The sequence below is a fragment of the Manis pentadactyla genome, chromosome 11 (assembly GCF_030020395.1).
Source record: "Manis pentadactyla isolate mManPen7 chromosome 11, mManPen7.hap1, whole genome shotgun sequence".
Lineage (NCBI taxonomy): Eukaryota > Metazoa > Chordata > Mammalia > Pholidota > Manidae > Manis > Manis pentadactyla.
Window position 1 is genome coordinate 31,247,085 of NC_080029.1, and position 25,501 is coordinate 31,272,585.

The following is a 25,501-nucleotide window of genomic DNA, read 5'->3' on the forward strand; positions in this document are numbered from 1 at the left end:
GTTCTTTATATATTGTGGACACAGGTCCTTTTTCATGTATATGTGTTGCAAATATTTTCTGGTCTGGCTTGCCTGTCCTTTTTTAAGGATAGGGCATGTGTTTTGAAGAGTAGAAGACTAAATAAGTTTTATGAAGATCAGTTTATCAGTTTTTTTCTTTTATGGTTGGTGCTGTATGTGTCATATCCAAGAAATCTTAACTACCCCAAGGTAAAGATTTTCTTCTTTGTTTTCTAATAGAAATTTTATAGATTACCTTTTTAATTTAGTTCTGTGATCCACTTTGAATTATTTTGTGTTTTGAGTTAGGCATTGAAGTTCATTTTTTAAATTTCTATCTTATATAGATATCCAGTTCTCCCAACACTATTTATTGAAAATATTATCCTTTCCCCATTGAAATCCATTATTGTCTATAAAAAAAACCACTTGACCATTTAATATGTGGGCCTCATATTGATCTCTGTTAGTTCCATTGACTTGTCTTTCTCTATACAAATACCTCAGTAAGTTGATAAATGTAATTTTGTAGTAAACCTTGAAATAAAATAATGTCTTACAATTTTTTTCTTTTTCAAAAATGTTAGACTATTCTAGAATAGAACTTTAACAATATAAATTTTCATGTAAATTTTAGAACCATCTTGTCAATTTCTACAAAAACATATGCTGGGATTTTGATTGGGGTTACATTGAAACTATCCATGTCAATTTAGAGAGAATTGCTACCTTAAAAATACTAAGGCTTCCAGTCCGTGAACATGATACATCTTTATTTAGTTTTTAATTAATTTCTCTCAGTAATGTTTTATAGTTTTTAGTACAGAGATCTTCAGCATTGTTCAGGAAGTTTATCCTTAAGTATTTATGTTTATTTAAATAGTGTTTTAAATTTTTTAAAATTTACTTACATAAATGGTATGATTGCAAAATTTCACTTTCCAATTGATTGTTATATATTGACTACCCTGCAACTTTGATAAATTCAGCTACTGACTTTAGTAGTTTGCACATTTTTTATTTTTAGATTCGTTCACATTATCATCAGGTTATCTGTGAAAACTTTTGTTTCTTTCTAATCTTTGTCTTTTATTTATTTTTCTAATGGCACTAAGATGTCTAGGACAATGCTGAATATTAGTGGAGAGAGTAGACATCCTTTCCTCATGCCTACTTTTAGAAATGGTAGCTGTTTGCAGATGCTTTTAATCAGACTGATGAAGTTCCCTTATGTTCTTATTTTACTGAGAATTTTTATTTTATGGAAAGATGTTCAACTTTACCACATGCTTTTTTTTGCATATACTAAGATAATATTTTTCCCTTATTTTATAAATTGCTGAATTTGTTCATTAGATTGGCCAGTGTTAAAACAAATTTACATTCCTTAAATAAACCCTGCGTTCATCCTTTTTATACATTGTTGGATTCAATATGCTGTTTCTTGATAATTTTTGATTCTATATGTAATTAGAAATATTTTTCAGTAGTTTTGTTGTAATTTATTTTTCATATTTTGGTGTCAGGTTATCTTGTCCTCATAAAATGGGTTGAGAAACATTTTGTGGAATTACTGAATTGTATTATGGAATTTGTTACGTAAGATTGGGATTATTTCTTTGTTAAATGTTTGCTCCAATATGCCAGTGAACACTCTAGGCCTACAGCTGTCTCTGTGGGAACGTTTTTGATTATGAATTTGTATCTTTAATACACTTGGAGATATTTTTTAATAGATATGGTTCTATTCTGATATTCTATTTCTTTTTTAGTCAGTTTTGTTAACTTGTGATTTTTTTAAAGGACTTCCATTATATCTAAAATTACCATAATTATTCATAATATTCCCTTATTTTTTAAATGTTGTTAGGATATATAGTGATAACCTATTTTGTATTCTTGATGTTGGTAATTTCTAAATTCCATTTTCCCAGATTAGTCTTGCTAGCAATTCATTAATTTTATTAACCCTTTCAAAGAACCGTCTTAGTTATTTTCTATTGTGAGAATTTAAAGTTACAAATTTCCCTCTAAACATTGCTTTAGCTGCCTCCCACAATTTTTAATTTTTAATATTGTGATTTCATTGTCATTCAACTAAAATATTTTCTATTTTCCCTTATAATTTCATCTTTAACTTATGGGTTATTTTATAAATATTCAGGGATTTTTTTTATATCTTATTACAGACTGAATGTTTGTGTTCCCACCCCCCAATATTTGTATGATGTAATTCTAACCCCTAATGTGACTATTTGGAGATAGGACATTTATGGAAGTAATTAGGGTTAAGTGAAGCTTTAAAGGTGGGGCCTGATCCTGTAGAATTAGTGTCTTTATACAATCTGATCTTCTAGATTTTAGAGAATATAAGTGAAATGAAAGGTTTTCCTTCTCAGGCCTGAAAGTAAGCAGTAGGGACCCTGACTAAGGTAACATAGCTCCAGAATGACCATCTCTACCTCTAGAATATGTTGCCCTTGGGATTGTCCTACAACCCTTCTACCAACATTGCTTTATTCAGAGCCAGCCCAAAGACAAGTTGACTCTCAAGATAGTCAGCAGTGTTTAGCAGACTTTTTTTCTAAAGCAATAGTTCATATTTTCTAGGAAGACACAGTATAACAAAACAGTTTAAAATTCACACATTAGAACCAAACATGCTAATTTAGTATTTTGACTGTGTGACCTTTTGTAAAGTTACTTAATCTCTTTAAGCATCGTCTTTTAAATTCCTCTGTAAAATGTGAGTAATAGTTACTTGGGTGTCCATAGAGTACATTAAATGAGATAATGTATATAAAGTGCATAGCTACTACCTGGTACATATATTAAGTACTCACTAGTGTTAGTTGTTGGTGCTGGGATTGCTGCTCTTATTAATAAATAAGCTCATGGGTCAGACCTGGAAATGGTAAATTCACAAGAAAGCATTTCTTGTTTAACTTTCCAAGGCTTTTATACTAGGCACACTTTCTTTCTTTCCCAGTCCTATGGTGGTGTCATTCTTATGCCATCTTTACTTTTTTTTGCATCTAGACTTCTCTTCTAAATTAGAGACCAAGCAACCCATTTTAATCTTGCCACATTTAAAAAATTTATTGTCACATTATAACCAGAGTTCACTAAGCAGTACTTCTTCATTCACCCACTTTATAAAAATGTCTATTGAGTCCTATTTTTTTTCCTTCTGCCTCTCCCCTCAACAACTTTTCCATCATAGATACCAAGAACTGAATTACATCCTATAGCTTCATAACACATTGTTATCATCAGTACATGCAAGATCCCTGTCTGTTTTATTTTTACCCTTCATCCTAAACCTCATCCTGTATCCTTCCCCCATAAGTACCCACTCCAATGTGTCTTCACATGTACTTAAATATGCATACATTTTAAAAATAGGTAACATTATTTTGTGTACATGGGTTTTTAATATATAAGAAGATATTGTGCTATTAATACCAACTTTAAAACTGTTACTTTATATATGATTACTGAGTGCTTATAACTTTTAACTATATTTTACTTACCTATTTCCTGGAGGATGGACACCCAAATTATTGCTAGTTCCACAAAATATGCTTCAAATAACATACTTTTACTCTACCCTTTATTGATTGGATGATCACATTGGTCCAAACTAAGATGCTTTTGACGTCGAGGGGGACTGTTTTAATTACACAGGGACAAGAGGTGTATGTCAAGACTCTCAGACAAACCAGGATACGTGGTCCACCGTATTACAGAAAATTTTACAGACATAGCTGATAATCAGCAGATGTATACTGGGATAGCTCTTTCCCTTCTGGTTATTGCAATTGGTTGGTGCATGTGCTGGACTGATTGTTGCATGTTTTAAATACCATTCTTGTTAGAAACTATTCATGAGAGGGAATTAAGACATACTTAATTTCAGTAAGTTTGAGTTCCGGTCCAGTCTTTTCTCATTAATAGATGGATGGACTTTTTAATCTGTCTTCCTGTATTTCAGGATTTTTCACATTTGTACTGTGTATTTATTCATCATTTCTCCATCAAACTATCTAGTTCGGAGGTGTAGCTGACGCTGCTAGTTGATTGACAGCTACTCTTAGTGCAACTATTCAGTATAGCAATCACAGGTAATTTATAAAGGATTTTTTCAGATTTTATGTTATTGACCCATAACAATTACCTTTTGAGGTAGAGAGGGCAGAATTTGTAAGTCTTATGTTACAGAAAAGGAAGCTAAGGATCAGAGGTACACTGACTTACTTTAGTCTACATATCTGATAAGTTAGGGAGTTAAGTTTGTGTTCAGGTCTTCAGACTTTAATTTGTTTCTGCAAAATCTAAAAAGAACAGGAAAAAGGGATAAATTTCTGTTTTGGGCTAAAGCAGGGACTGTCCAGTTTAGCTTTATGTCTTCCGCAGAATATAACACAATGCCTGACACATAGTAAGATCAATAATTTTTAATGAACAAAACAACTGAGGATTATGTAGGTATCCATAGGACCCAGGTTTGAGTTGGTAATACTGCTGCTCAGTGTTTGGTGACTCTTGTTTATTGCAGCAATGCTTTGAATTATAGATATGGTCAGCTCTGTAAATGTTCTGGCTGAAAAAAGGGACTTCATGTCAGTCCAAGTGTTCTTATAAGTGGTGGGGTTCATTTGTAACTGAAGTAGCAATAGGTTATAGACATGCCTTTATAATGGGATTTCTTGTGGGGGAGTAGACTGCATTTACTGGATTATAGATCTTCAGTAAGATTTCTTCCACCTTCCTTTTTTGGACACTGTTCTGTAGCTTTAAGTAACCAATAGCGAAGTTCCTTCTCTTTCTAACTACTATATTGCATCAGCTGCTTAATACATGCTTCCTGTTCCTAAGGTCCCCAGAGGCAGCTGTAGTGTTTGGCAAGGATGTTGGATTTCATTGAAAGATTCTCTCCAAATAGTTTCTTCTCTTGTTGAAAGAGGCTCGTTGGTCTCAGCCATCTTCCTCAAACCTGTCACAGTTTTGAAGTCATTTCGGAACCTTCCATAATCAGGCTCTGTTTTCCTTTCCATCTTACCTCAAATAACTACTTACCATCCCCTGTCCAATACCTCCCATCCACCATGACACAAATTGAGAGTGTTCTAGAGGAACCATTTAATAACTTAAGTTTTCATACTCTACCTCTCATGGAAGTTGAAGTAGTCATCTTCTAGAATTAACTTTCTGACATGTATCCTTAATCCTTCTTTTCATGCTCTAGCTGTAGATACTCTGTACACAAGGTATGCTGTTTAAATTAGATGCTTCCTGCTGCTGCTCTCTTTGGGCAGAAGTTTCCTTGAATCACAGATTGATTTGCTAGTGCTTATTTTAATACTCTGAGCTTCACGTGTAAGCTTGTATCCCACTAACTGGGGAAACTGTTTAAAAAATCCACATATGTCTCTTTAAATATCTCTTTTCTACTGAAATCAGTAGTAGGCTAGTGATTTTGGCTATTCCTTCCAAGTGTGCCATCAGATTTTTGTTTTTTAATTGTTTCCAAACTATCTCCTTTCTTTGTATTGTCACTCTGAAATGTACAGTACGTGACAATAAGAAAACCCTGGAGAAATTCTTTTTTTTTTCTCTTTAATGTACAGGTAAAATCCCTTTATAACAATGGTTTTTGTAAAGTGAAATCCCCCAACTTAGTGGTTGGTCCATGGAAATAGTACTTTGGTAGTCAGTTTTCTGTCTTTTTAAAATTTAATTCTCTAACTGTTGAAATCACTATGTTGTGTATATACTTGAAACCAATATAATATTGTATGTCAACTACAATAAAAAAATTTTTAAAAATACATTTTAATTTAATTCTATTGTGGCAAGAATGCTTAAATGACATCTACTCTCTTAACAGACTTTTAAGTGTACAGTAACACTTTATTATCCATAGGCACAATGTTGTACATTAGATCTCTGGGACTTATTACTCTTGCATAACCGAAATTTTATAGCCATTTAAAATAGTCACTCATATAAGGGAAGAATAGAATGGTGGTTGCCAGGGGTTAGTGGGAGAGGGAAAGGGGGGATTGCTAATCAGTGGGGAGTCAGTTTTCAACAGTGACTTGAATGTATGTGGTTGTTTGCACTTGAGGTAGAAAAGGAAATAAGAGTAAGTTTGGGGATTTAATCATCATAACCATCAGTTACCTTGCTAGTTACCAGATTTCATGTCAACACCAATACTACAGCTCCCTCAACTCAAAATTGAAATTCCCAAGACTATTTCTTCCAAAACACCACCATACACCAACTCTCCTGAAGGTTGGGAGAAGTATGGAGGGGAATGTTTAGTTAGGAATCTCTCTCCCACTAAATTAGGAACAGTTCATTTACTAATTAACTAAAAGCATAATTTCTTCTCGTGAATACAGCTAACCCTGTTATATTAATAATTGGAAAGTCAAGAATTGGGTCCTCTGAATGCCTCCAGCAGAATCAAAATCAAATGTGAACAGAAGTACATCTTACAAAAATCACCATTATTCTTTCACTGAGTTCAGTATACATATTTATTTTTATATTCTACAAACTATGTTGATCCCTGTGTTTGTATTTTTAGTCCTGCTTTGTCTGAGTTGGCAACTCTGGGTATGCTTGACCTGGTCGGCTAGTACTGCTCCCTGACCTTGCCCATGACTCTTCCAGCTGCATCACATTCTGACTCACCAGCCTTGCCTCCCTATTTACTAGGCCCTTCCTCTCTCTCCCATTCTGCTCTAATCCCTTTCTTTCTTCTTCACCCCTATCTCCTTCACAACAACTCCATGATTTTCTCAGGGCTGGGCTTCAACATCGTCGGTGGGACAGATCAGCAGTATGTCTCCAATGACAGTGGCATCTACGTCAGCAGCATCAAAGAGAATGGGGCTGCGGCCCTGGATGGGCGGCTCCAGGAGGGTGATAAGATCCTCTCGGTGAGAACTGGCTTCGGCCTCCTTCACTGTCCCTTGCTCCCTAGGCCCTAGTTCCTACCCTTTACCCCTTCCTTGGGAAGATTCCTGCCTGCGTTTTTTGGATCTGGAAATATCCAGATTGTAGTATTCAATGGGAGAGACCTTGATCAGCCATCTTTCCCATAGAACATGGGATATTACCTCACTTGACGGATAAGGCATATTTAATCCAGAATGTGAAGTTACTTACCCAAGTTCAAAAAAACATGAAATAGGGAGGGATGAGGGACTAAGATGGTGGAAATTTTTTTGTTCTTCCATTATACTTTATCATTTCCCTTTTGCTGATTACTACACTAATGTGTGTCTTCCTTTACTCCAAAAGAAACAAAAAAGGGAGGTAAGAATTAAGTAACCTTTTCAGACTCAGAGCCCTTTTTCACCCATTATTAAGATGTAAAATTGGGGTGCAGTCTGATTTGGATATCTGGCCGCTTTTGCTCCCATTTCACTCTGCTAGTGTTTCTAATAAAATACTCACTACATGGTAACTATTAAGTTTATTTAATTTTAATTTTATTTTCTGGAAGTTCCTCAAGGGCAGGGACCAGATCTTTTTATTAACCTTTTACATCTTAGCACAGTGCCCAATATATATATATTTAACACATGAACAAATTAGGAAATTGAGGCAAACCTAGAAAGATCAAGAATATAAATATAGTGTCATGGATGGCAATATCTCATTTTAGTACTTCCTCCTATTGTCCCTCTCTTTGGGCTGTTAAGCTTCTCCTGGGTCCTATTTTTTAATCTGTCAGATAGAGACAGTGATGATCTATCCTTTATTTCAAAAAGATTCTGAGAAGATTAGAAGCAGATTATTTCCTGTAGCCCTTAGGACAAAGACATTCTAAAACCATGAAATTAACTTGAGTGGTACATTAAGGAAAACTTGAGACTGAGTTGTTAAAATGAAGGTATACCATGTAGTTAGAAACTATGTAATTTAATATTTTGGTGCATACTGCATTCTCTCCAGAATACTGGGGCCTGGGCACCATGTGTGAAGAGAGACTTGAAAAGTATAGGGGTTAAAAAGAGAGCTTTATTATTCAAAAAGCTTTGATTAAAGTTAGAGTATTAAAAAATGAGAATGGTTAGAAGTTTCTGAGCACTATATGCCAAGAAATATACTGAGAACTTTAAACCATTTAATAATGTAGTAATCCTATGAGGTGGGTACAATTATTATGCCTGTTTTGCAGTTGAGGAAGCTGAGGCTTGGTGAGGTCAAGCAGCTTGCCCAAGGTCACAGACTGTTAAGTGGCAGAGGACCAAAACTTTGGTCTATCTGAATTTGGATCCTCTACTTTTAGCCAGTATATTATATACTGCCTACTAAAAGGTAAATGAGGAGCTAAGATTTGTTATCCTAATCAGAAAGTTGCATGGTGAATTAACAGATTTTATGTATGGTTTTATATCAAAACTGAAATTAACCTTTCTATAAAGGGGTAGAATTAGGGGGAAAGGACATAAACCTCAATGTGAGAGAATTTATTAGACATAAGCTGACATGAGGAACCTTTCTTATGTGGGCCATTGCCTTACAGACAAAAGAATTATTGGAAGTCCACTCAAATTTTTTAACAGAGTATGGTGGAAGATAAATGTCAATGAAGAGAAAAGTAAATATGTAGAATTCTCAGCTCACTTGGCTTTAAAATTTATAGCAAAGAGGATTTTACTTCATCAAAATACAAGAAATACTACAAGGATCTATATAAAATACATGTAAGACATATTACAAAGAATGATTCAAGTTTATGTTCTGGCAATTAAAGAAAAGACATGTGGAAGAAGAGAGGGGGACATGTCAGGCGAAGAAATGGCAAAAATATCAGATGTGGAGAGAAATGAAGACAGAGGAAGAGGAAAAAAATGGAGCATATTCAAGAGGAAAAGGCCGGCATAACCTCTCCATTCTTTCTGGAGCTACATCTTTGACTCCAGTTTCCCTTTCAAGAGTTTGCTCCAGAATTATTTCTAGATGCCATTCCCCCAGAAGTACCGCCGTAGCTGCCTCACTCACCGTCCTGTTCCTTCCCTATCCTTAAGTAAACTTGTTAGGCATTAACATTAAACAGTCACATCTATTCTTTAGCTCAGTTTATCCCCTTGATGTACTTAAGTACTCATTTATTAGTTGGATTTGGAGTCTCTGTAAAATGGTGCTAAATTATTTATTAGCCTATGTTCCCATATGTTCTTTTTGGGCTTTCCTGTCCTCCTCACATGAGTTATTTTTCCATGTTGTAAAATATGCCCAACTCTTTGTTTTTGAACTTTTGCTATATAACCAAATTAAGAAATCTGGCCCTTCCTTAGCACATACCCATTTTGGTTAACAAATAGAAGTATCATCGAGTGATCTAGATTTCCTGTGAGTTATTATTGACTATTAATTTAATCTTTCCATTTCTTCCTAAATAATGCACATATTCTGTTTTAATTTCAAGTTCTAAAATTAAATATCATGCAGTTACCCCCTTCTCATTAAAAGTGAAATTTAAATTTTTGTGATCACTGTGGAAGGTTTAAAAATTTTTTAAGGGAAAAAATTTTTCTGTAGTAAATGTAAATGATTTTAAGGCCTTATTGCATCTGACAGCCATGAAACAAAAATATATTACCAAGATAAAATAATAATAGAAGAACAGACCTGAAGTTCAGGAGAGGACTGGCGATTTCTCACTCAGAGTTCATACTGTGTGTGTGATGGTAAGAATGATTTAATATTTGTATAGGTTACCAGGGAACCTGGGGATATTTTACTTTTGTGGAAATAAAAAGCAAACTAGGTTTCTCATTTCCACTGTGTGTCTGCCTAAATGAAGGGAGATGGGTAGTCAAGAATAGCCAATCCTCAGTGAACTTTCCATTTTTGTGAAGCTCAGGGTGATGTAGCTAATTATTATACTGCATAGATGAATGTTCCATTTTGATCAAACCCCTTATATAGCCAAATGGCACAGATTGGACCATAGCTGCATTTTATAGTCTCTTAAATACAATTCTTGATTTGGTGAATGGAAGAGTTGAGTAGTCATCAATATTTATCAGATATTGTATTTCATGTGCTTGCAGAGTACTGTGCTAGGTACTACAGAAAATTAAGAGAAAATGGAAGATTTGTCTCTGCCCTTAGTTTAGAAATCAATGGGAAAGATCCACTAGAAACCCTCATCCAATCAGCTGCAGAGACATCAAAATATACAGAATCCTTTAGATGAAATACCTCTAAGGGAAGACTCTTTGTTTTCTCATCTCATCATTTTTGTATCCCCAGCACATAGGCTTATAGCTGTCACAGAGTAAGCATCTAGGAAGTCAGTTGCTCTGTGAGTGAATTAGGGCATAACTGACTTGTTGGTTGGGCCTGATTAATTGGAACTAGTTAACTGTGGGGAAAATAGAAGTTCTTGTGGCCAGGATCCCCGCCTGACCCTAAACTACTTGATGATGTAATTGGCTTCCTGCTAGGCTAGTGCTTCCAAACCTGTTGGCAATGAGCTATTATTGACTGAGTCACTGTATAAAGAGCTCTGCCCAAAGATGGAGGTGGACTAGGGACCTGTAGACTGCTGGATGCAGATGTGATTCTAGTGCTCAGTCTATCGCCATGACAATAAAGCTGGGTATAAACTCTTTTATCTCAAGAATGTTCTTTTGTCATTTCTGGTCTCACTGAATCCATAGGGAACTTGCTTGGGACTGCAACCCTCAGGCAAGACAATAACCGATTTTGTTTTTCTTCCTTCAACTTTGATGAAAAAAAAGAGGACCAATCCTCCCACCCCAAAAATCACTTCAGGATCTTGATGAATTACAAAATTCAAATATCTGGAGTATAATGAGGTCAACACTTATTAAATTGAGCCTGTTTTTTTCTCTACATCTTATACATCTACATTTATATTATTGTGTAGTTAGAGCTCCTGTAATTCTAACTTTGTCCTAAGATGTTAGAGTATCCTGAGGTAATTCAAGTTTATTAATCATCAAAGAAAACTAATTTTAATGCAGTTAAAGCAAAAAATTATATGTTTTTCCCTTTAGTTAACTAGAACACCACCATCCCAGTTCTCTGAACAGACAGCAAAACTTTCTAGCATGTTGCACATTTGCCATAATTTAGGTTCAGTAAAACTTACTATGCCATGAGTTAAAGAAGTTGAAATAGCAAATTTAACAGTGTTTCTCAGGTGAGTAGCTCTTGGTACTAAAAAGTCCAAAGACTATCTGGCCACCGCCTGGGAGGAGCTTATTAGAAATGCAGTCTCAGGAACCTTCCCAGACCTACTCAAATCAAAATTTGCATTGTAACAAGATCCCTAGGTGAGACTGTGAGTAAAATATGAGAACATTTGCTATAGGCGAGTGTTCTTTAAGCCTTTTAAATTATGACCTGTAAAAGGAAGTATTCATGCATATACACACATATAATTGAAGCAAAATTTAACAAAATAGTATTTATCTCTTCTGGATGTGCTGCATTCTGAATGTTGTGTTTTCTTCTAATTTTAAAAATTAAATACTGGCCTTGACCCACCTGATTGATGTCACTATCTTCTGTAATGTGTCAACAGACCCATATTTGAAAAATCACTACTCCAGGAAGTGGGAAATCATCAGTGAAATCTGTGTATGCATAAAATATGTATTAAATAAGGTAAGTAGGCTGTGTATAGAGTTAGAAATAGTTAAAAGACTAAATAGTTTAAGGTAAGTAGGCTGTGTATAGAGTTAGAAATAGTTAAAAGACTAAATAGTTAGAAGACTATTTCAGGTGGTTAGGTTAGCACTAACTCAAACTTCAGAATCACCTGGAAGGCTTGTTAAAGCACAGATTACTAGCCTACTCTTTTCTACTTTTGACAAGTTCCCAGGTTAATGCTAATGCTGTTGGTCCTGTGATCACACTTTGAGAGCCTCTGGTCTATATTAGGAAGGCTGGTGATAAAGAGCGTGGATTCTACATATATTTTGGGGTAAAATCTATAGAATTTTGGTGGTTAGTCAACATGAGGTAGAATTTGTAAAAAGGCTTAGAGGGAGAAATATTGGAAAGCAAATTTGACTTTGGAGCAGAGATGACATTGTCAATAGAAGAAGGCTCACTGTTTTATGGGGACAGTTTATCTTGGGCAAGGGATGAAAAGTGTTTTTTTTTTTTCAAAAAAGAAATTCCCTGTGCATTTCTATAATGCCTCTTGTTTGGAGTTTTAGTTTTAAAAAGCAGTTAGATTTGGTGAATGGAAGAGTTGAGTAATCATCAATATTTATCAAATATTGAGAGCCTCTGTCCTCATTTATTAGATACCTTTAGGCACAGGGAAGGTTGAGAGGCCTAATTGTCCTTTGTCCTGTATAGCACCTTCTTTTGTCTGATGTCTCCAATGTCTTTCTTTCCTGTTAGCTGAAGGAGGCTCAAGTGAGGACCAAGATTACACACTGAGTCTTTGGCAGGTAAAGCTGCTGTTAGAGTCCAGGCCTTCCAGGCCATCAGCTTTGTGTGATATTGAGACTCTTTCAGTCAGGCTTTGTGTGGTTATGGCTTTTCAGGGTGTACTCTGCAACCAAACCTCAGGAAATCATGTAACATTTATTATACTAAAGCACTGTTGTTCAAAGCACTATTCTGGTATTACAGGGGTTATAATGATGAGTTGAGATACAACCTTTCCAAGTTATTTACAGTAGAGAAGTGATATAAGGCAGAGTTCAGTTTGAGCTTTAAGATAGTTACATAGTATGGAGATTCAAAGCAGTAAATCAGTTACGTCTAGTGGAGTTATCTAGTAAGGCCTTGTCAAAGTTGCACTTAACTAAATTACTTTTTAAATGTAAATGCTACTTCAGTATTACAGATGTGTAAAATATTAATATATAAGCACCTTAGGTTTTTACATAACTCTAAAATGTTTTAAATATATAACATAATTAGATACAAATAAAACTGCAAAACCAATAAAAATTCAATTTACATTAATGTAACTGATAGATAATGATAATGTTGCTGAAATAAAATCCTTGCTTACAATGTCAGTATCTATAGTTTAGTGTTTAAAAATGAAGGAGCTGGGCTGCTTGTGTTTGAATCCTGGCTTTGCTACTTTCATTTTCTATGCCCATGGACAAGTTATATAGCAATTTGTCTCTAGTTTTATCACCTATAATATAGGGATTCCTAACTTATAGGACTATTGTGAAGTCTTAAGTTATTACATGTAAATAAAATGAATAGACAGCTCCAGACATGATAATAAAAATGCAGTTATTCCTGGTAATTATTACTGACAACTATGGCAAAGATTATTTTGAAGTCAGTGTTCCTGCCATTGAGTGTGTCATGTTGTGGCTTAGTTCTCCCACTTGAATTTATATTACTATGAAACTTGTCTCTGATACTGACCTGTGACATCTTGGCATTCATTGACATGACTGCATCATTAACTTTTTGTCTCTGAGAGAAAATATCTATTTTCTTACAATGCAAAATACAGTTACCACAGGGGCTAGCTTAGTTAAGAGCATTTTCACTAATCAGCAGTTTCACACCTATCCCCATCCCCAATCAACTAGAAAATTGAGTCATTACGAACTCATTGTGATGAGTCTAGAAACTCTGAAGTTCTTTCCCTTTGGCATACCTACTCAGAAATCCAAGACATAATCAGAAGCTGGCTTGGTAGCATGAAATCCCTGTCCATCAACTGGAAAACCTGTATTCATTTCTATACTACAGATAGTAGGACTGATCCAATTTAAGATAAATCTTGGGAGAGAAATAGAAGTTTTTCAAAGGGAAGAGTATTCAGATGGTGGATGTAGCTTGAGCACAGGCTGAAGGCAAGAACATATGTTTTATGTCCCAGGGTGAGTGAGTCACATGAGTTAACTAGAGGGTAGGATATAAAGGGAGTAACAAGAGATTACACTAGAAAGGTGGGCTGGAGTTGTTTCTTGGAAGACTTTGCATACCGGAATGAGAAATCAGGCATCCCCTCTTTCCTCTCCTGCTCCCAACTTTGTTTCTGTTTTTGAGTAGTAAAGTGGTATAAAAAGAATTGTACTTTGGAAGGTTGATCTGGAGATATAGTATTTGACTGCTTAGAATGGGGGAGGACCTAGAGAAAAGTGAATCCAAGAAATTGATTACAGTAGTTCAACAAAAACGATCCACAGCCTAAAGAAAGAGGCAATAGAAAGAAAATAGCATGAGTAATGTCTTTGTTAGACTATAGAATTTGGCAATATACTGTATGTGAAGATTGACAGTGGAAAGAGTTTAAAAGTATTATCAAAATTATAGTCCAAAGGAATAATAGTGGCAATAAGAGGGAAATCAGAATAATTTGGTTTTGTGGCAAGCCTCTTATAAAGAGGCTTTGGATATGTTGAATTGGTATCTAGCAGAATATCTAAGTACAGGTACCCAGCAGGAAATAGGCAAATCCAGAAGTAGAGTTTCCTATAGATTACAGTTGGAATTGTGAAAGATCACCATGAGAGAGAAAATAAGAGGACACATATATTAATTTACCTTAAAAAGGAAGGAAGAAAGGGAAGAGGAGTCTGAAATGGAAGAGTTCAAGAAACTTTCGAGAGCTGAGTGAATGTTCATAAGCTAAGACAGGAGAGAACTGCAAAAGGGAGGAGATGGTCTGAAGACTGAAAAAGGGCTGCAGGACCTGGTGATTGGAGGTCCTGTTGACCTGCAGGACAGCATGTTCTTCCCCATCCCACCTCATATATTATGAGATTACAAGGGGATAAAGGGGGGATGGGTGTTGAGAAAGTGGAGGCAGTGCACACCAACAGATCTTTCAACAAGTTTTTCAGTAAATGAGAAGGAGGGTTCCAAGAAATATTATTTTGCTTTCTTTATTGATGAAGATAATTTTAGTTGAAAAGGAGCAGTGATATTGATTAAGAATCCAGAAGAGAAAGTGACTGCTTAAATTCTGTAAGGAGGCTAGAAGAAATATGACCAAGAGCACCAATGAATGCTTTAGCCTTGATAAAGGAAATAGATCTAGTTCAAAAACAAAGGGAAAGCAGCAGTGAAATGGTATCAAGACTTGGAAGGGGAAAGAAAGAAAATGGAATGTTTGTGAGAAGTTCTCAGTATTCTTAAAGACAAGGCAAAGTTATTGGCTGGGAAGAGAGATGGGATTGGAGCTGAAGTTTGATGGTAGAAAAGGTCTGGAACAGCTCCGGCTGGATGTTTATCAAGGTGTCACTAGATGAGTAAAAAGGCCATATGGATATAGCAGGAGCCAGCTAGCATAAATCTATGGTGGAGATTCCATGTGTATGCAGTAAGTAATAAGAGAGGTAGACAGTCTTTGGGGAAGACAATCTGTGGGTATTTTTCTCCAGGAATAATACAACTAATGATAAGGCAAGTAAATGCATTGTGTTGCCCAGGGTTAGAAAGATGGCAAATCACTGGGGCAAGAGATTCTAGTAGTTTACCAAGTGCTTTGTTGAAATAACAGGAACTCCTAGTTGGGTAAGGATGCAAGTCAAGTCTGAAAGGTTAAAGCTTTGATGAGGATAAAGAGGGCATTCAGTAGAGGAATAAGAAGTGTGAAGGGAGTAGAGATTATGGTCAGTTTTTTTAAGTGTTTGAGATACTGGAGCTGAAGCATGCTGATGTTGAAGTCCAAGGCTTATGCCAGTTAGTGACTAAAACAGAATAAAGCTGGAAACCATTCATTTGGGAAGGTAGTCTATTCAACCTACATGTTAGTAGATTAATTCACCTAGGATATTGGCAGGAGATAGAGTAGAGGGAAGATTATGAACCCCATAGAGAAGGAAGACTGTGGTAAGGAAGATGAGGGTATTGAATAAGTCAGTGGCTTGAATTTAAGCTGAGCAGAGAATAGTTGGTGAGTCAAGGTGGAGGAATAATAGTGCAGAGGGAGCAGCAAAATGCAAGAGTACTTTCGTCTTCCTTCCAGTATTTAACAACCCTAGCCCTAGTTCCTACCCTTACTATGACTTGGGTAAATTACCTACCTTGCTAAGCTTCAGTTTCTTCATTTGTGAAAACAAGATAAAAATAATGTCTACCTCATAGGATTATATGAATGTAAAGCATATAGCACAGAAACAGCTAAATAAATATATTAGATGTTCTTGCTGCTGCTGTTATTGACAGTGAGCAGAAAATGGGCCAGAAAGTTTGCACCACATCAAAATAAATTGTGGGAGTTCTGTAGAGTTCTATTTCTAAAGTTGAAGCTGGCAATGCAGGGGATTTGTATTAGAAAGAATAGGGTGATAGCCTGGAAGATATTCTTTTTATACGGCCCATGGAACCTCAGTTCTAGGAAAACATAGCTTTGAAAACAAAAAAAGTTACCCTGAGTTCTAAGTAACTTTACCCATTCTCCTAGCCCTTGGAATTTGCTCTGTAGGAGTTTGTTTTTTCAAAGATGAAAGTAAATCTTTGACTTAATGAGGGTTCGCCTTCTACCTCTCTTACCACTTTCCTCACCGTTTCTGACAGGTAAATGGCAAGGACCTAAAGAACCTGCCACACCAGGACGCTGTAGGCCTCTTCCGTGATGCAGGCTATGCTGTGTCCCTGCGAGTGCAGCACAGGGTAGGTGTCATGTGCAGCCAGCAGCCTGGCCCAGGCTTTATACCATACTTGTGAATAAACCCTGGGGTGTAATCTGTAGTTGGCTTTTTCTTCTTTCAGTCTCACTCTTGAAGAGCTTGTCTGCTACAGGCAGGCGTCTTTTGGGACTTCTGCCTATCATTAAAGGAAATTCTTAGCATTATGCTTGGAACCCAGAACCTAGCTTTAAGGTAATGTGCCTTAAAGATAAAACTTGGCAACCAAATTAAAGTAGATGGGGAAAACAATACAGTCAAATAAATTTTATTTTTTAGCAGGGAAGGAACATATGCCTGCCCTTGACCATTCTCATTTATGAAATTCCAAGTACAAAGAGATGGTGGGTTTTCTAATACCCACTATGTGCTTTTCCTTCTCACTACCATGAACCCTTTTCCTATCAACTTGGTGACGCTTTTGACCAAAGCTCAGTGCTCGAAGGGGAGCTCCGGGAAAAAGGAGATGGAATTCAGAACTCAGACAAGGCAACACATATCCGCACCTCTACTTCTTAGTTCCTAGTATTTTATAGTTTGCGTGATGGGCAGAGAAGCCTGGGTAGACATAATCCTCCTGTAGCACCACGGCTTCAGAGGCTGCAGAAGAGCTCAGTAAGAGATACTAAGAAAGTAGAGGGGGCTGGGCATGAAAAGGAGAAACTGAGAAAAGAGCCAGGGGTGCAAGTGGAATCTGGGTATGATGGGTTAGGAAACAAGTCGATAGGAGATAATACTGGTAATCAGCTGCCTCTGCCTTGTGTCTTCTCTGTTTCTAAAGCATGGGAGAATTTATGTAATAGATAAAGATAAGTAAATATAGGTATATACTTCACTTCTTAGGAAATATCCATTAGTAACTCCTAAAACAGATCCTTTACATCAGGGAATTGGCCGAGCCCTAAAATCAGTGTCTTTCTGCTGAGCATGCCCTTTCAGGGTACCTCTTCAGGAAATGAATGAAAGATCTAGAGGTGGGATAGAGGATAAAAAGGTAGTTTGTGTGGTGTTGCCTTTCAGATTGGGTCAGAGTTTCATGGATTTAATGGGGAGGTTAAGTCTAACCAAAACAAGATGGTACCATAATTGTTCAAGTTAGCTATTAGAAGTTAATATTAAGAAATGTCACCTTTTTAAAAATGACTGAAATAACAAAACACCACCAGCCACAGAAGGGAATGCTTAGGCAATGGAAAATTATAACCACTGGGTTTTGACTTCTTTTTACTTATTTACTTCTGAGTCTTTCACCTCCATTCCAAGAGGGTTTCACCTTTACCTGTGTCCAGTATTACAGAATAGGAGATGAAGGACATGACCCCATCTTAGGAGGGAGTGGGTGCCTTTGGGGAGTTGGAAAGTATTTCCAAATAATGGTATTGCAGCTGTGTTAGCATTGCTCAGATTTGCTCTTACTGCACTCTGATGACTGCTAATCTTTCTAAGTCAGTATTTCTAAAAAGATGCAGACCCCACTCTTTCCCTTACCCCACTAATTTCCAGGTTCCCTTTAGGGTCAATAGGCTTCATCTCATATCTTCATTTTCCTGATATGATACACATGTAACTAGTGGAAGCAGTACAGAAATACAAAGAGGTTGTCTGATTTATTCTCAGGAGTCCCTTTAGGTCATTTGCACAGCAAGGTTTTAAATGCCTCTCCAACAGATTATTTTGTTTCCAAAGAGTCAGTGATACTGATGTATTAACCCAGGACAAATAGAGAGGACACCTTCTGCCTGATAGTGCATGGAGTTTACAGCTTTGGGTGGTTATAAACTGTAGTCCCAGGTAATGTATCAACCTGGGTGTTTCAGTTTTGCTAAACAGAGGTTGGTCACTAGAGTTAATGTTTTTTTCCCCTTCTAGTTACAGGTGCAGAATGGGCCTACAGGACATCGAGGTGAAGGGGAGGCGAGTGGTACTCCCATAGCTATGGTGCTGGTGCCAGTGCTTGCCCTTGCCGTGGTGGCAGCCTGGGCCTTCATGAGATACCGGCAACAGCTTTGAGAAGCTTGCTTTTTTCCAGTACTCCCGATGAAGATACATTTCTCTCTTTCTCTCACCCTGCTCCCCTGCCATTCTCCTACATATTTCCATCTCTGCATAGCTGACACATGATTTAAAGAGACTTCCACCCAACCAGAACCTTGCTGTCCAGAATTTCCGAATCCTTATCTTCTAATGGGAGAGTAAAGGCTTGTGTGAAGGAAGACTGAAGAAAAGACTTGCATAGAACAAATGAGATATTATATACTTTACTAAGACCACCAATAGAAGTTCAGCTACAACCCAAAGACAGAAAGGTCCAGTCCTCCCATCACCATGGTTGATAACTTTTTTCTTAGCTGGCATGCCTCAAAGGTCAGCTGTGTGGTATAAGAGGAAGAGAGGATTTTTCTTTTTAATGATCTTCCTTGGGAAGTTTTTGTGGCCTTTATTAATTTCTAATTACATACTTGGGTGCCTGTATCAAAGGATAATGAGGAGAGCATTTTTAACTTCTTTAAGAAAGCAAATACATATTTATACACACACACACACACACACACACATATACATATATGATAGTATAATAGTGATGCCTTATGGAGGATGAAGAGGTGGAAGGCTACCCTGCAGTTTCCAGGTTTCTAATGTACAGGGTGATCCTAACTGAAGACTTTGATATACAGTGAGAGTGAGAGAGTGAGCCTTAAAAGAGGATGCCCAATCTGAGTCATTAAAAAATAAAGAAAGAAAAGACAACTGAAGCAAATAAATAAGAATCTTAGAACAGTGTTTCTTTTCATAGTAACTGTGGTGAAGTTGAGGTAAAATTCCATAATCCAGCTTTGTATGAACCAAATTGTTCAAAAAACTTGGAGATGTAAAGATAAATCTTACCCATTTCTGGGCTATCCTAGTGATTTTTCGTACCCCACAACCTGTTTAGGGGTCAGTTGGAATGATTGTGGTCAGAGCTATGGTGATGGGCCAAACCAACCCAGTGGAAAAACTCTGAAAGGCAAATAAGACAGTGCCTCCAAGGTGGTGACTAAACCCTTTCAGGCCATCTGCCAGTCTTTTCCGTTCCTAGTGACAGACAAAATCTGAGAGAAGGAACTGCTTGCTAGCAGGGGAGGCATGAAATCAGCTCTGCTTCTGATCCAGTTACTTTGAAAGGGTTTGGATTACTGGCTTTTTGATAAGCTCCAAATACTAGTTATGGGCTTCTAATGAATAAACCATTTTGCAGGGAAGGAGAAGAAAAGAGTTCTGTTTGCTTTAGTGGGTAGGGAAGCTTGGTGGAACTTTCATGGGGAAACCTTTGGAGAAGAATATGGATACATGGGTACTAAGGAACCTGTGAATATTAATGAGGTGGGGACTATTCTATTCATGTGATATTGAAAGTTGGTTTTAAAGCAGTAAGGAAAGTTTGAACCAAGGCTAGTCTGGCTTTAAGAAAATCATTTCCATCTTCCAAATATACAGGCCAGAGTATAGGCTTTATGTAATCTTGACAGCAAGAGTATGAGGACTTGCCTTCAGGCAACCACTTCTGTCCAGTTTTTAGCAAGGTTTATCTAGTAGGAATTGTACAAATGTTGATCGGACATCAGTTTACTTCTACAAAGAAGTAAAATATGTAGTCTCCATCCTAATGGGTTTGTTTGGTTCCAGGTAGGAAGAGAATATCTGTACATAAAAATGGAATTGGCTGCACAGGTAGGACAACAATGTAAGCTGGTGCCAAATTTACATTGCAGACAACAAAAGGGAACAATTGCTGGAAATTGAGACACTTGAGAAAGTTTCATGGAAGAAAGGGACAAGTTAAGGAACCTTGAGGAGCTCATAGTCTTATGAGAATTCATAAATAGGTGAGAAGTTAAAAGTATAACATAAGGTTAAGTGACCACTGAGAACAATTCTAAAAGAAATGCAGCAGCAAAGATGTGCAGACAATCATCACGTTATTAGGAGTTTGGAAAAAGAAGGCTGCCATATAATGGCATCAGGCTCAAGTGGAAAGGGAAGGCTTTTAAAAATGAGAAAGTCCAGTAAGACCTTGCCTCTGGGTTAACTATTGTGAGAGGGAGCAACTTGCTTTAAACAGTCCTGATAATGCCATATGCCTTTAGACCTGAACTCTTCAGGACCTGTGAAACTCACTTAGTTGCTCTCTTAGGGTCCACACAAAAGTGCTGACAGCTTTCCAATTTTCACCTGAACTAGACCATCTGTGGAGGCACAGCCTCTGGTCCCTCTAGAGGCCTGTGCAGCAGCTTCTGCTGTGGACCTGTTTACCTCCCAGGATTCTTCTCAGGGTTTGGACATTAATTCCCAAGAGGACCTTGAGATGTACACAATGAAGCAAATGGCAAGCAGAAAAGAAAGCCATTTAGTTCTTTATATTTGTTGGTATATGTAAATAAAAACTCCTATCCTGTCCCATTATTGGTAGAAATTTTGCTTTGGTTGGTAATAAGGATTCTGATGCACTTTAATAATTTAGTTCTTTTTTCCTGGAGTGAAATAGCATTTAAAGATCAATATGGTAAAGTTTGGGGCAGGTATCCTATTCAATTATATTCCTATTTCTGATCCTCTAGAAAACTTACTTTAGATGAGGTGTTGGAGTCTATTGTTAGTCACCACAAAAATTCATGCTCCTTATAGATTGAATCTAATATTGCTATCACTTTGTAGATTTTATCTGATGTTCCTACCACCAAAATTAGTATAATCAAAGTTTTTAAAATTGAATTTGTCATCCTATTATTTGTATAATTCTAGCAATATATTGTTTGCTTCAATCTCTATTTTCTTTCCCTGCTAAGTTTTAATCTGTGCTATTGATTATTTAACTTAATTGATCACAGCATCTAACCATGTATAATGGAAAAAGGAAATTAATATCTGTTACTGCATTCTGTGGCAGGTACTGTACTAAACCCTGATTGGCATGCAATTTGTTAATACCTCACAATTCTGAGATCTAATGTAAAGAAAAGAGAATAAATTACTTTTCTAAGATTACCAGGGTGGTAATAATAGATTTGGGATTTAAACTCATGAGCAGTAGTATCACCATCAACGATATTCCTCTCTGGCAGCACTCAAAGTGAGGTCTCTGGACAAAAGCATCAGCATTACTTGGGAACTTATTAGAATAGCAAATTCTTGGGCTTCACCCCAGACTTGCTGAGTCAGAAACTGAGTGGGGCACCCAGCAACCTGAGTTTCAGTAATCCCTGCACGTGACTGATTGACCTCAAAGTTTGAGAATCATTGCTCCATGCCAATAGTTGTCACTGTATTACTTTTCAGGTTAGAAGTACCCTGAGGAGCTTATAAAAATTCTGATGTCCAGATTAAATAGAATCTCTGCAAGTGGGACTCAGGCAGCAGTAAAATAAAACTCATCAGGTGATTTCTAATGTGTAGTGTCAGTAAGAAACATTCTATGGCATTTGAACTTGGACGCTATTTAAATTGCTAAATTACACACAGGCATTGCTCCAGCCAAAAATGAGAATTTCACTTGGGCCTTTATAGAGCCTGGTTCTCTGTGAGCTTCTGTCCCAAGTATAGATATGGAGTAACAAGAAGCATTCTTTAGCTTCTGACTTGCTAAGGAATGAACAAACTCCAGCAAATGTATTAGTGTTTCAGTTTGTGCATCTGTTAAATCAGAACCAAATCGCAGAACATTGGAGCTTAAGGGGACCCAGAAAGATTCTAGGATGAATCTGTTTTAGAGATGGGAAAACCAAGTCTTGGAGCAGTAAGCTGACTTAACCCAGATCAAAGACTTAGTCTGCAGAGGTGCTCTGTCTGCCTCATATGTATGTCTTAAGTGTAGCCACCATGTAAACATACACAAAACTGTCCTTTTTATCTCAGTACACTTCCATTTTCTCTCTTTGGGACCGGAAGAACTGATGGGCAGCCGAAGGGTATTGCAAGCATCATGCAAAATTGGGAGATTCTACAGAATATTCTGAGAAAGACCTAATATCAAATTAATAGATGAACTCTTCTGAGACTACTTCCAATAGTTCTAAACTAGAGAATGTTTTTTGACATTGGACATTGTTTTTATTGTGTAAATATACAATTAAAAAATATATTTAAAGAAATGAAACACCATAAGGAACACCAGGCTGTCAAGTATGTGGGGGAGTGGCGCTCATGTAATCTCATATGGGGCCTATAAAGATTTTATTCTAGTCAATTTTAGTCAAAAATTTATCTTGGATGGATGAGGGTTTTCTCCTTCATTCAACATGAGTGCCTGCTAGGTGCTGAACATATAAGGCTAAACAAGATAAAGTCACTCTTAATCTGAAATAGCTCATCATCTGAAAGTGGAAGAGTATTTGTTGGTGATCTTACTATTTTTCTAACATCTCCTGAAGCAGAAGATTGAGTTATGAAGCTCTCTACCTCTCACCCATAATAGGTTTATAGTTGGTTACTATCCTGGGGTAAGCCCCTTTTGCTGTTTCTCTTTCTTCTCCAGATCTTTCTGTGACCAGCATTCACATCCAAAAGGGCAATTGTAATCTAAAGGAAGACAGTATTCTAGGGAAATCTGTTTTGATTGGAACCAGATTCCTAACTGCCATAGACTCTTGTCTGATGTTGATATTTATATGTAGACTATCAAGCACTTGATATGCTTTCCTGATGCACTTGATGATACTGTAATAATCTATATTGCAAGCGTTACTGTGTCTAAGGAATCCAGTTGTAGCAAACACTAGGCCATGTTGCTGAACATTTTCCTTTCTGTTCCTGTTCTCTTTTGCAGAGGTAAAAGGCTGGAGGAGAGGGCTGAAGTATGTTTTCAAATGCAAGTCAGTCATTAACAAACAGTGATTTATAAAAGAACTTTGTATTTATTGTAATCATTAAATGTATTGACCAATCACAGGAAAATGGGATGATCCTTCTGCCTAGTCTGCAGATTGGTGAATGGAATTGCAGAATTGAGTCCCAATTTAATTGATTTGAATTTGAGTTCTTACAGGGTATATGTGCCTTTTGCCACCAGACCGTGTTAGTTCTTATAAGTTATTTTCCTTATGAATCTTATTTTGCTTCCTTTCTACTTTCATCCTAATGTCACAATGCTTGCCAGGATCTAAACAGCAGATTATCAGATCAAATAGATGCCCTATAGATGGAAGACACATAGACATAAAACTATCTTCTAGGGAATATCACTACTGATTAAAAATGTTAATGCGGTTATCAAAATAGATAATAATCTCTCCTAAACTTTGCTACAGATACGGTGTATCTAACTGCCTAGTTCAGTTTTGACATTCAATAAAAACTTGTTGCATTTGTCACTGAATCTTTAAAATCTTTTTTTTTCCATCTTATTTTGGAGATTGTTGAATAAGTATCTCCTTATTTTTCTGCCAACTTCTTAGAGTAGTACCTCTGACAGAACAATGAAAAGAAGAAAAATTAATCTTAATATAGGGCTTAGGTTTGACATGGAAGATAAGGAAGTAATGATAAGGGCACCATCACTGCTGCTAATATCACTGGCTAACAGTTGAGCTTTTATCAGTATTTCTGCTACAGTTGTGAGCATGTGTTCATTTAGGCCTCATCACAACTTTGTAACTGCTCTTGTTATCCCCATTTTACAGATAAGTGAGGCATAGAAAGATTTAAGTAATTTGCCTAAGTCACACAGCTATTAGATGTAAGGGTTGGAATATAAACCCAGGCAGTCTAGCTTCAGAATTTGCATACGTAACTATGACACTATACTGTCTCTTCTCCATGGTGCGAGACATTACATTGGGCTGTCCTTTTGCATAATTAATGCCAACAAATGCTCACAACAATGCAAGGCAGTTTTAACAATTCTGTTTTTATAGATAAGCTTAAAGAAGTTGGTAAGTTACTCAAGATACACAGCTAATTAGCGCCAGACCTGAGGATTTACTTCAGGCCAGTGAGACGTCCACTTCCCTTTCCCATCATTCCAGAAAATATGTATGCTCAATTTGGTTCAACCACACTATCCCAGTCTTCCATTATAGGTAATAAGGAATTGACTATGTTTAATGTTCTACAACAATAAAAGTAGCAGTACCATTTATATGAGCTTTGGAAGCAATTGCCAACATTTACTCTCTTACTTGTATCACCCCCCCACTCCAACCCCCAAAAGCCTTACAGGATACATAGAAGGCAGAAAAGGGTTTGTACCACAGGATGAAAAAAGGCTTGTCAGAACTGAATGTTGACCTTTTGCCTAAGTGGCTGCATGTAGCTGATTTTGATATAAAAGATAAAAAGCAATTACATTGGTCATTATTGCTCTATCACATGGCTTAAGCGAAGTTCAGACCTGGAGTCAAAGTGCTTGTCTATAACTATAGGTATGTACAGAATGACCATTTTCTCCTTTAATGGGCAAAGGAGGTGTGTTACCAGTCACATTAAAAAAAAAGCTACAAAACGAAGTGGCTTAGAATAACAATTTTTTAGTAATTTTTTGAAAGGTTCTATGGTTTGAGTGTTTCTTCTGCTGACATCATATGGGGTCACATGCAAGTGCATTTATCTGATGGCAGAACAGGAGTATGTAGTCCAAGATGGCCTCTCCCCCCTGTCCGGCAGTTAGTGCTGGCTATCAGCTAGGGTGCGTAGCTTTGTCTCCACATAGCTTCTCATCTTCCAGTGGACTAGGTTGGGCTCTTCAAGGCATGGCAGGCGAAGGGTCTAAAAGAAGTGTTCCCAAGAATGTGAGCTTCAGTGTGGAAAGCACTAATCAAGCCTTTGCATTTGTCACATTTGCTGATATATTATCGCCTAGACCTAGCCATGGCCAAGCACAGAGTCATTGTGGAAGGGGA

The 25,501-nt window shown here is 36.9% G+C and overlaps 1 protein-coding gene across 1 annotated transcript in view; it reads left to right on the plus strand.

Moving 5' to 3' along the window:
* Window positions 1–21,064, plus strand: part of SYNJ2BP (synaptojanin 2 binding protein) — a 39,880-nt gene extending 18,816 nt beyond the window's left edge. Inside the window, exons 2-4 of the mRNA XM_036913338.2 lie at window positions 6,817–6,953; window positions 16,519–16,614; window positions 18,498–21,064. Of these exons, the coding sequence (XP_036769233.1) occupies window positions 6,817–6,953; window positions 16,519–16,614; window positions 18,498–18,638 (374 nt within the window). The 3' untranslated portion in view covers window positions 18,639–21,064. The remainder of the gene's footprint in view (window positions 1–6,816; window positions 6,954–16,518; window positions 16,615–18,497) is intronic.
* Window positions 21,065–25,501: the final 4,437 nt, after the last annotated feature.